Source organism: Sinocyclocheilus anshuiensis, unplaced genomic scaffold (assembly GCF_001515605.1).
Source record: "Sinocyclocheilus anshuiensis isolate Anshui unplaced genomic scaffold, SAMN03320099.WGS_v1.1 scaffold1609, whole genome shotgun sequence".
Lineage (NCBI taxonomy): Eukaryota > Metazoa > Chordata > Actinopteri > Cypriniformes > Cyprinidae > Sinocyclocheilus > Sinocyclocheilus anshuiensis.
This window is the reverse complement of record NW_015540958.1, coordinates 73,114-85,547: the sequence shown is the minus strand read 5'-3', so window position 1 is coordinate 85,547 and position 12,434 is coordinate 73,114. Positions and strand designations below refer to the sequence as shown.

The following is a 12,434-nucleotide window of genomic DNA, read 5'->3' as shown; positions in this document are numbered from 1 at the left end:
GAATGTTTAAACAACATCGGAGACCCTTCCCCTCTCATCCGCGCCACTATCGGTGAGCCTCCCAGCTCGGTCTAGAATAAGCCAATGAACTGAATTTTATTAGCTAGAAATCGCATTTTGTGAATGCAGTCTTAAAAACTACTTGGAAAAGTATTTTTTTGTTTACCAAAGCTGCATTTAGTAAAAACGATAATATTGTGAAAATGTAATTAAAGTGTGAAGCTATTTTCTATTTTAATATTTTCAAATGTAATTTATTTCTGTGATATCATTACTGCAGTCTTCAGTGTCACATGATCCTTCAGAAATCATCCTAATATGCTGATTTGCTGCTCAAGAAATATTTCTTGTTATTAATGTGCTTAATGTTTTAGTGGAAACTGTGATGTGTTTTTTTCCAGGATCCTTTGATGAATAGGAAGTTCAGTATTTATTTGAAATAGAAATATTTGTAACTTTATAAGTGTCTGTCACTTTTGATCAACTTTATGGGCAGTCAGTGAAAATATTTCAATTTTATATGTGCTGATTCTTGTCTGTCTGTGTTCAGGCATCCTCATCACAACGATTTCCACCAAAGGGGAGCTGCAGACATGGCCAGAGTTACTGCCTCAGCTGTGCAACATGCTCAATTCAGAGGACTACAACATCTGTGAGGTCAGTGCATTGCCTCTTCATATCTGCTTTTCCTGCTTTCCCCCTTCTATTTTGTGCACATTTTCATATGCAAATGTGTTTGGAAATGATTCAAGACGTAGGGAAAGTGGCCATGGTGCTTTCTGTATCAGATCTAGAGATGTTCCTGAGTTGTGTGACTTGTATCTTGGTTCGTTCTTTCACACGCAGGGCTCGTTTGGAGCTTTACAGAAGATCTGCGAGGACTCGTCTGAGCTCCTGGACAGTGACGCTCTCAATCGACCCCTCAACATCATGATTCCCAAGTTCCTGCAGTTCTTCAAACACTGCAGCCCCAAGATCAGGTCAGTCTGAGAGAGGATGGATAGTTATTTTTCACGTGTTACATTAAATTCTTCTGGGAATCTTATGCTTGTTCATGTGTGTCTTTAGGTCTCATGCTATTGCCTGTGTGAACCAGTTTATCATCGGAAGAGCACAAGCCCTGATGGACAACATTGACACCTTTATTGAGGTACCTGCAGTTTGAACGTGATAGATTTAAGAAATAAATTTGCATGGCACCTGAATCATAAAACCCATTCATTCAGATAGCAATGTGTTGTGTGATACTATGAACCCAAGAACTTGCTGGTCAAGTGGTTAGTCACATGATTGTCATCTGTAAACAAAATGTCTATTATTGCTTGGTCAATTAATAAATTAATATTTTATTTAGTAAATAATACTTTTAAAAATATCCTATTATTTGATTTTTCTTTTTAATATCCTAATTCAAAATAAGAAAATTGATGTGCTATCGTTTAATTGTTTTTCTGTTTTGTGTTATCTCAAATGATGGATTTTAAAAACGTGGAAGGTTAACGCAAATTCTTATTAACATACAGTAAATGTTTGACCTGGCTACTTGTTCGACCATTAAAATGATTTATTTATATAATTGGTATATAATAAATTTAAATTTATTGCACACCGTAAAAGTCCATTTCGAAATGTACTTTTTCTTCTTCTTGGAGAACTAATATTCTTGTGGACCGTTTCCAACATTTTAGTAATAAATCTCCCTCCTTGTTTGGGATTGATCCTTTCTTGTAAACTCACAAATAGTTGATAATTCGACTGGAAATTTTTACATGAATGTGGGAGAAAAACACCGACTTTATGGATTTGGACTGTAATAATATCATTAACCAGCCTCTGTAAATGTTGAAAAGTAGCTTGGACAATTAAAGAATTCAGATTAAATTTAATTACATTTCATTTAATAAATATTACTCATGAAAATATCTTTATTATTATTATAAATATTATTTAAATTATATATTTAAATATCCTATTTCAAAATTGGAAAATGATTGAATACCGTAACATAGGGATGGGCGATATCTTATCGTTTGCGATATTCCGGTAAAATTTCTCCCCACGATAAGAATTAGTCTTCCCACGATAATAACGATAAAGCCTAGTTGTTGACACATTTCTGTGTGCGACCGTACGGAGCGACATCGTGGAAGGCGGACGTGAAATTGAGGAGTTTATCGCTAAATGAGGAGCTCCTTTTACAACTGGTTTGGTTAGGGCTTTACAGTGCACAAAAAATCGGTCTGAATGTGCTACAGTAGCACGTGTGCGATACAGTTTTGCATGTGTATGAGCACGTTTACAAACCTGTTGTTCAACAAAGATATCATTTATTGACATGCTTTTTCTCCAAATTAACTTAACATATGAGTGTTTGTAATAATTTATTTTTGTGACCAGACGTGGATTCATATTACAGAATGATAGTATTATATACAGTGATAAAGGCTATGTCGATTAGCATTGCATTAAAAATATACTTTCCTTATAAAAAAATACCCAAGATTGCTTGAAGAACACAGATAAACCATATATTTTGTGCAATCGTATGTTTGTCAAGTTTCATCGGTTAAAATTTTTCTATCTCTGTTGTGTGATTTATTCAGCGATAACTGGCTACATTTGTCCATATTAGGGATTTCATGGAGCCTCCTCAGTAGTATTACTTTTGCGATGAATATGTGGAGTTTCTGCTCGAGGTTGCCCTCCGGCTTCCAGTATGAATTAAACAGTCATTACATTATAGTGTGTATTCAGTAATGCTCACAACACCCTTTTTAGGGTAAAAATAGGAAAGATAATACTTTTCTCTAAAGAAACAGGATTCCCTGAATTACCGTCATTGACATCGTTATCGCAATAAATACCAGAAATATCGTGATATATTTTAAGCCCATATCGCCCATCCCTACCGTAACAATGGCTTATTTCAAAAGTAAAAAAAAAAAATATGTAACAATGGGTTATTTCAAAAAAAAAAAAAAAAAATATATATATATATATATATATATATATATATGGCTGGTAATTTAACACGTTAATTAGATTAATTATGGTGAAAAATAACTCGTTAAAATTATTAACTCCTTTAATGCACTTGCCCAGCCCCAGACCTACGTGGGTCATCTGACATTTCATACAGATCAAATATGATGCAGGGCAACAACTCACTGCGTGATGGAGCCTAGAGAACGTAGTTAGAATGTCCCTAAAATTCAAGATATGGGGCAAAAGTGCCCGTTTGAGTTTTTGTCTCATATTTACATCATATAGTTAAGCAATATCACACGAGCAATAAGTGCAATATCACACGAGTGCAAATGTGATACCGATCTTATACAACAGTTCAATAAATAAGAAGTTAATATTGTGTTATTTAAGACACAATGTTGTCTGTTTTGCTCCGTTTTGCCAACAAAAATATAAAGACAAAGCAGACCTGTTCGTCTCCGAGCGACACGCAGCTGCATTTAATTTCTTAATCCACGTTTTGAACGAATTGGGTGAACCATTTGGCATGTTGAACCATTGGCCATAGGCTCGTTGGATTTGAAGCGGTACTCCACTGATCGATCGGTGTACGACATCAAAGGACCGTGAGAGCGATTCAAAAGCATGCAGTCGTCTGCTCTCTAATCACTCTCACGGTACATTGAGAGCCGTCTGCTCTCTAATCGCTCTCGCGGTACTTTGATGTCACACACCTATCGGTCTGATGATGATGATCTGCTTCAAGTCGAACAAGCCTAATGATTCAATAGACCATTTACTTCACTCATGAATGAATCAGCCATTTAAACGAATCAAATGGATGAGTAAATGACCCGATGACTTTATCATTAAGACATTTACCACCACCTACTGGCAGTTTTAGTTTATTATTTAGATTATCATTTCATTAAAGAAATAATTTCATATTTCCATAGTAATAATAATAAAATTACTAAAATAAATGATTAAAGGTTTAGTTCACCCACCCAAAAGTGACAATTGTGTCATTTACTCACCCTCATGGTCCAAAAGAGTATATGTAATCAATTTTATCAAACAAAATATTTCTTGCTGAAGCTACTTTTTGTAATGTCTGTTTGATGCTTTACACAGCAATGACTTTAAATTATCTTTTGGGAGTAATTTCTCAGCCAGATTTAATGTGCGATTAATTAGATTAATTAATCTATATATATATGTATATGTATATATATATGTATATATGTGTATATATATTTAAAATAAACCGCTCCTACTAACTGTAGTGAAGCAGTGACATTATATTTTTTTGCAAGCAGTTTCCAGTATTTCAGTTATAAGTGTCTCCATTTAAAATGTTTACACTACCACAAAGTGCAACAGTTATTGTACAACAACTTGACTGATCCCTTGTAAACTCACAGATATGAAATTAAAATACTCAGATTAAATACCACACAACTTTGGTGCCAAAAAACAATGGGTATTTTGGCTGGGACTTTTTACACTGGTGGTGGGTGTAAAACACCAACATTCCTGATTCAGATGGCAAAAATCACTGACTAGCCCCTGTAAATGTTGAAATCAGCTCACAATGAGAAACCATTACTGTCTGAATATGGCTATACTGTAATTGCATTGTTTTAATCTGTTTTCCTCCTGGCCTGTTATTCCAGAGTCTGTTTGCGCTGGCCGCAGATGAGGACTCGGAGGTGCGCAAGAACGTGTGCAGGGCTCTGGTCATGCTGCTGGAGGTACGAGTGGACAGACTCATCCCTCACATGCGCAGTATCGTTGAGGTGAGATCTTGATGACCCAGAAGTGATGTAGATCTTGAGCAGTCAGAGATGCTGATGATTGACTTGACGGTTTGTGCAGTACATGCTGCAGCGCTCACAGGACCCGGATGAGAACGTGGCTCTGGAGGCCTGTGAGTTCTGGCTTACGCTGGCTGAACAGCCCATCTGTAAGGACGTCCTGTCTGGACATCTTGCACAGTAAGTGACCTTTCTCTTTTGTCTTAAGACATAAGTCATAAGTCTCACCAAAAGTGTGTTTGCTTCAGTTGACAAACATGTACAGTCTCACCCTTCACTTGCAACCATTCAGAACTGTGACATGATATGCAGAAGACAGGGACAAATTATTGGGGCAAAAGTTAGTTCCATGCATTTGATAGCCCTCCAAAAGTTGTAGTTCCATATTGAACATATAAAACTATACAATGAAGCGTGGTATGCTGCATACATTACGTTACATACATTGCATACATAAAACGTAGCTGGGCATTAGTATCCTGCTTAACGTCTGTAGTGTGAATTTAGTTTTTCTTGCCTTTAGAGTAAAATGCAATGATAAATTACTCTTAGCAAGTCCAGTGTGTGTTAAGTAAATATTGTCGATTTTAATTATAATTGCCACTAAATATTTGCCTCTAAAAAAATTGTTCACATTCTCTGGAAAAAACATTTATATGTAAATGAATTTAAACAATTATTATTAATTTATGTAAGTTTACTCTACTGAATTTCTTTAAATAGCATTTGCTAGAATTTTATGCATGTTAAGACTTAAAAAAAAAAAGACTAGCAGAATCTCAATTGTTTGGCACATTGTTTTTATTAACTTAATTATTTAATGTAATTATTTAAATTTAGCTTTTTTTCCACTTTAAAAATCATTTAAACATAAGACATTTAAATGGCTAAATAGCCTTTTTCCTGTTTTGATTTTACAATTTATTGTAATTGTTTTGATTAATTATATAAATGTAAAAAATTCCCTCTCTAAACATTTAGACATTTTTAGATGTTAAAATTAACATAGCTACGCTATAGCAGAATCTCAATTGGCACATTTCTTCTGTTGCACGGTATTTAGCAACTGAACTTCCTTCCTGTTGCCTTAGAAATTATTTAATGCGTTGCTTAATTGTCAGAGAAACTCTCATTATTTGTTTAATCCCCCAGTGATTGGATCACATCCATCTATACCTTCAAATGTCCTGATGTCCAATTTTCACCTCCTGTCTTTAATCTCTCTTAGACTGGTTCCTGTTCTGGTGAACGGCATGAAGTACTCTGAGATTGACATCATTTTGTTGAAGGTTAGTTACTTCACTTCACAAGAACTTCTGCACCAGCCTGGCCTCGGGTGTGATGATAACATTATCCCTGATTTTCTCCATGATTTTCAAGTATTCATACTGTCTGACCCAAGGCCTTTGACTCAGTCATTGCTGTCCAAAATTGCCAGTTGTTTCATCACACCGACCTTCTGCTTCCTGTGTAGGGTGACGTGGAGGAAGATGAGGCTGTGCCGGACAACGAGCAGGACATAAAGCCACGCTTTCACAAGTCTCGTACCGTCACCCTTCGACACGAGGGCAATGAAGGTGAGGAAGGAGAGGAGAGTGATGAGGATGATGATGATGACGACGACAGTTTGTCCGACTGGAATCTACGTAAGTGTCTTGTAAAAGAAACCAACCTGAAATTTTGCCTGTTTTTGTAAGCAGCAATCAAGGTTTGCTCACATTAGGCATGGGACGATAACCGGTTTCCGGTTTGGAAAAGACACTTTCAAAACCACTAAAATTTTCCGTTCTACCGTTCCTGCGGTATGCACAGTTTTTTTTACGTGTCGTCAAAGACGGAAAGTGCAGGACTCCCTCAGTTTTGTGCAGCGACGAGCGTAGCGAGTCACATGACCCCTTCCCCTCCGGTTGGTGCGAGCGGAGTCACCTGTGTGTAGGTCCCCCTCCGGTTGGTGCGAGCGGTCAGAGTCACCTGTGTGTAGGATGGCCGAAGGAGATTAATCCCTGGAACTTTTTCGAAAGTCTGTCGTATGGGAATTTTTCGGGTAACGTAGACTAACCATGTTCCGTACACAATGATGTTCCGTACAGATGACGTTTTAGCGCCGATCGCTAAATAAATACTTCCAAGTCGAACATAAACTATATATCTGTGTCATCTTCGGTTTTCTCCCTCTTTCACCCCCGATCAAGACAGAGACCCACCCGCCGTTTGTTTCAGTGTTGAAATAAATACTATTTGGCTTGCTACCGAGGCAGATAACATGGCTAATTAACTAGCTAACGTCAACTAGTTTCCTCCCTCACGTTACTTCACAGAGTGAGGAATAGCAGTCTAAAGTACGTACTGTAGCCTACTTTTCTGCGATTTAGTACAATAATTAAATTTGGCTGGTATCACGTCTATTCTTTTTAGCCCCCTGCCATTGTTTACATCTGTTCAAAATCACGCATTTAAAAAAAAACAAAAAAAAAAAACTTTGCCACTGTCTGAGTGTTGTACGGAGAGACCGCGCGTGTGTATGTGTGTGTGTGTGACACTCGCACTCTCCCTTTCCTTATGTGTGTATGTGCACACATCCTCGTACCTCACCGCTCCAAACCATAGCTCCAAACCTAATCCGGTAAAGGCGAACATTCCTGCATCATAACTTGGACTGAAAGATGAATGTGTAGAAAGCGAGCATGTCTCCAAAAACCTTGTTGAGCTGCAGGTTTATGCATGCATTTTTAATTAATTTTTTTATTATATTTTTTACAGAAATTATGTTTTGATTATATTTTTGATTATTGAGGTGCAGGTTTAGGCTCACTTAAGTGACTGCATTTTTTTTCATTTATAGGGAATTTTTTTTTTATACAGAAAATAATTTATGTTCTGATTATTGTTGAGCTGCAGGTTTAGGCTCACTTAAGTGACTGCATTTAATTAAGAAGAATTTAATTATTTATTCTAATTATTTAGCCTGACATGTTTACTGTTCCAAAATGATCTATATGTTTCTTAAAAATAAAATGTTCAGTGGAAAAAAAATTTTTTTTTTTTTACCCAGACATTTAAAAATAAAATTTTAGAGCTGTAATCGCAATACCGTGATACCGTGAAACCGTGATATGTTTTTTATCTAAGGTTCTCATACCGGCCCATGCCTAGCTCACATACTTGGTGTTTTCTGTGGAGATGATTACACTCAATGTCATGAATGTCAGTGATGTTCAAGTATTCATACTGTCTGATCCACAAAAAGCTTTCAAAGCCTAAAGTTACATTGGTGCTGAGTGAAACATCTAACCCCATGTACGACATGTGCATTTCCTCTGCAGGTAAGTGTTCGGCGGCTGCCCTTGATGTGCTGGCAAACGTGTTTCGGGATGAGTTGCTGCCCCCCCTGCTTCCAGTGCTGAAGGAGCTGCTGTTCCACCCAGACTGGGTTGTTAAAGAGTCTGGCATCCTGGTGCTGGGAGCCATCGCTGAAGGTATAAGACAATGAATGCAAGGAGGTATAAAATGTAACCGTTTGCGCTAAATCTGGGCTTTGTTCTGATTCGAATGCTAGAATACAGCTTACTGCCTACTGTTCTGTGTACTGCCTACAGTTTAAGACTCTATGCAATAATAATTCATGTTTTTAACAGTAGTATGCAACATAGTGAGGTCATGTGACCATTTAGCATATTTAATTCAGCTACATCATATTTGGTCATTTTTGCATTTTTAGCTCAATTTTGTTTGTAATAAAAAATAAATAGTCACTTGTAAAATTCAAAAGATCAGTCTGGTGGTGTTCCATTAGGGGTATGGCAATATTTTACACCGTTTTGTTTTCACTAAAAAGTAGAGATGCACCGATTGCAATTTTCTTGGCCGATTCTGATTTCCGATTTTTTGTTAGTGTGATCTGCCGATACCGATTTTTGCCGATTCCGATTTTCTTTCTAAGAACTATAATTGACAGCATATACAAACAAAAATCTACTTTTCTTCAATGCAAAGTTTTATTTTCATAAAAAAACACAAGTAAAAAGTCAGTAATAAAATAAGAACAAATAAAAAAATGGCAAACAACAGCACAAATAAATGCAATAGAATAAAGAGAGCTATGAAACTAAGTTTTTCAGGTTCATAGCAGTCGTCATTTACTCCTGACATCTGAGCCGCTGAACTCGCAGTGGATTACATTTGTTTCTGAAGGGAATTGATCTACATAATCTACATAAATGCATCTGTTCGTGCGAATCATTCATGATCCAGCCTAATCTACAGAAGAAGTGAGTATAAGAGAAATTTTAACCAAACTATGTTACAGACTTTTCATTAAGACCCTAAAGAATCATATCAACTTGTGGAAAATGGGCATCCTATGACCCCTTTAAGAGTTTATCCACGGACCCAATATACTGTTACACAAAATGCGTTCTCTTTCTCAACTATTTAACATTCCAAAACTGACTGTGTTTAACTGGATACTCGCCAAGACGGGCATTTTGACATAATTTTGTATGTATTTGAATGTTTTTAGCGCAGTTAGCCACTCATTTTGGTATTTGAGGTTCACAAGCTGTTTGAGACGCGGCTTGTGCGCTCCACTAATATAAATCGGTGGAGCGCACGCGTTTGGTATAAGCGCGAAACCTGCGGTTTGAATGACTAAAATTATGCGCCATACAAGCACTATTTAAACGGAGCGAATGAGACCTGTGTGAGAGAGAAGGCGTCGTCGGAGAGAAGAGAGCGAGAATGCGCAGCTGATGTTATTGCCTGTGCCGCTGGTAACAAAACGGATCGGCTCGGAATCGGAAAGAAGTGAGACTGACCGGCCGGGCCGATCATGAGGAAAATCGTCCGATTCTGATCCCTGGCCGATCGATCGGTGCATCTCTACAAAAAAGGATTTTTGTTAATTTTACAAATAAGAAGTCATTTTTTCCCCCTAAAATTTCCAATTTTCTCTTAGCAAATCTCTTTAAAAGGCGAAATGTAAAACAGATGAACGCTCGGTTGTTTCGATGTCATTTGATTTATTGAAAATGGTTTAGGTCAAATCACAATATAGCAGAGTTTAGTGTATAGTTTTATAACTATACACGAAATAATTAACATCATATCTTAATCTTTATGACTTAATTTCCACCCTTATATTCCATGCATACAAAAATAAAAAAGAAATTGTGTACTCTGCATATTATACACTACTATTCAAAGGTTTGGGGGGTGGTAAGATTTTTTTTTTTAAACCCTCATGCTCGCCAAGATCTGTTTTGTAATAAAAACATGAAAACAAAGTATTGTCACAAGTATTGTGAAATATTACAATTTAAAACAACAATATTCAAAGCTGAATTTTCAGCATCATTACGCCAGTCTTCAGTGTCACATGATCCTTCAGAAATCCTTCTAATATAATGATTTGATGTTCAAAATAATTTTATTATTGTTGAAAACGGTTGCTTAATATTTTTGTGAAAACACTTTCAGAATTAAATGAATAAAAGTATTTTGAAATGGAAATCTTTTCTAAAATAGATAGATTTCTTTACTTATTCAGTAAGGGTGTATTAAATTAAATCCCCTTAAGTCTTACTGACCTTGAACTTTTGAACATCAGTGTATATCCTGCAAAAATTTTTGTATGCAAGTATGACCTTTCTGAGCTCCTCCTCTCTCTTGTCCTCAGGCTGTATGCAGGATATGGTTCTGTACCTGCCGGAGTTGATTCCTCACCTGATCCAGTGTCTCTGTGATAAGAAAGCGCTGGTCCGCTCCATCGCCTGCTGGACTCTGAGCCGCTATGCACACTGGGTGGTCAGCCAGCCGCCAGACTCCTACCTCAAACCCCTCATGACCGAGCTGCTCAAACGCATCCTCGACAGCAACAAGAGGGTTCAGGAGGCCGCCTGCAGGTATGTTAAAGAAAATACAGCCTCCAGACAGAAATAACAGATCTTAAATTGGACCATGTCTTTCTTTTGTAGCCTTTAACTAATAAATTGGATATATTTTGATACATTTAGTATTATTATGGTTGACTAAATCTATTAAAAATCTGGTTTTGGTAATTGAAATAAATTCAAATAAAATATCAATGTTAGATAAACGTCAGCTTAAACTGATTTCACGGTTTCTAATTTTAAGTTTTTTTTTTTTTTTTTAAGTGTACTACAGTGACTAAAACAAATAAAAGCTAAATAGAAAAAAACTAACAAAATGACAAGATCACAGGAATTTAAAAATAAAATAAAAACTGAAGATATAAAAGCTAATTCGAAATATTAATAGATACTATAGTAGTATATAAAAGCTTAAATAACTGAAATTTAGGTATAATAAACCAGCTAAGGTGATTTGCTGGTTAACCAGTCTCACAATGGTTTCAGTCGCAAATGCGACTGAAATGGTCGCACTGTAGAGCCCTGGTTTATCTGGTTGGTCCAAGTCCGTTTCCCAACCTTACCAGCTATAAAGCCCTCTTAAACACAAACCAAGAAAACCCAACATAGATTGTGTTTTTTTTTTTTTTAGATGCATTTCAGTCTTTTCCTTTCAGTCTTTGGAGCTTCTGGAGACGAATCTGCATGTTGAGCTAATTCTTGGGTTTGTCCTTCCATCAGTGCGTTTGCGACTCTGGAAGAGGAGGCCTGTACAGAGCTGGTTCCCTATTTGAGCTTCATTCTGGACACGCTGGTGTTTGCCTTCAGCAAGTACCAGCACAAGAACCTGTTGATCCTCTACGACGCCATCGGAACCCTTGCTGACTCTGTCGGACACCATCTTAACCAGCCAGTAGGATCACTGTGCCTTTGAGTGTTTAAAGAGGAAAATGTTCAAGAATCATAATTAAATGTGACCGTTTTGTTTAACAGGAATACATCCAAAAGCTCATGCCCCCTCTTATTCAGAAATGGAATGAGTTAAAAGATGAAGACAAGGATCTGTTCCCTTTGTTGGAGGTAAAATAGTTCTGCAAATATTTATATATATATATACAAAAACTGCAATGTCTTAGAGAATTTGTTACTTTTTCGTATTTTAGTGCCTGTCTTCAGTGGCCACAGCACTACAGAGCGGCTTCCTGCCATACTGTGAACCAGTTTACCAGCGCTGTGTCACCCTGGTCCAGAAGAACCTCGCTCAAGCCATGGTCAGTGGAGAATGAACAACCATAGCGTGTTGTCGTTTTGGTTCATTCCTCCGGTCTTGATGTTTTCTTTGTTTTTGTTGCAGATGTATAACCAGCACCCTGACCAGTACGAGGCCCCTGATAAAGACTTCATGATTGTGGCCCTTGATCTGCTCAGCGGTCTGGCGGAGGGACTCGGAGCTCATGTAGAACAGCTGGTCACCCGCAGCAACGTCATGACCCTGATCTTCCAGTGCATGCAGGTATGGTCAAATCAATATATTTTATATATTACAAATATTTTAAATATTTGAATATAATATTTTATAGTGATAAATATTTCAATTAATACCTGTTGTTCACTGAATGATGATGATAATAATAAGAATAATTATAATAATGATGATTATTATTGAATATTAAATTTAATAAGCGTGTATATACATATATGGATATATAAAATATTTAAACATTATATTAGAAATACTAAAATAAGTTTAGTATTTAATATATGTAGATATTTAATAAATTTT

General features: G+C 36.7%; 1 protein-coding gene across 1 annotated transcript in view; it reads left to right on the top strand.

The window, feature by feature from the left end:
* The window catches only part of LOC107689992 (transportin-2-like), a 19,034-nt gene that overhangs the window by 2,938 nt on the left and 3,662 nt on the right, over positions 1 to 12,434 (top strand). The window contains exons 5-18 of the mRNA XM_016488212.1: positions 1 to 52; positions 551 to 657; positions 847 to 980; positions 1,069 to 1,150; positions 4,644 to 4,766; positions 4,846 to 4,964; positions 6,013 to 6,073; positions 6,259 to 6,430; positions 8,108 to 8,260; positions 10,459 to 10,684; positions 11,393 to 11,564; positions 11,645 to 11,731; positions 11,815 to 11,922; positions 12,006 to 12,164. Coding sequence (XP_016343698.1) covers positions 1 to 52; positions 551 to 657; positions 847 to 980; positions 1,069 to 1,150; positions 4,644 to 4,766; positions 4,846 to 4,964; positions 6,013 to 6,073; positions 6,259 to 6,430; positions 8,108 to 8,260; positions 10,459 to 10,684; positions 11,393 to 11,564; positions 11,645 to 11,731; positions 11,815 to 11,922; positions 12,006 to 12,164 — 1,755 coding nt within the window. The remainder of the gene's footprint in view (positions 53 to 550; positions 658 to 846; positions 981 to 1,068; positions 1,151 to 4,643; positions 4,767 to 4,845; positions 4,965 to 6,012; positions 6,074 to 6,258; positions 6,431 to 8,107; positions 8,261 to 10,458; positions 10,685 to 11,392; positions 11,565 to 11,644; positions 11,732 to 11,814; positions 11,923 to 12,005; positions 12,165 to 12,434) is intronic.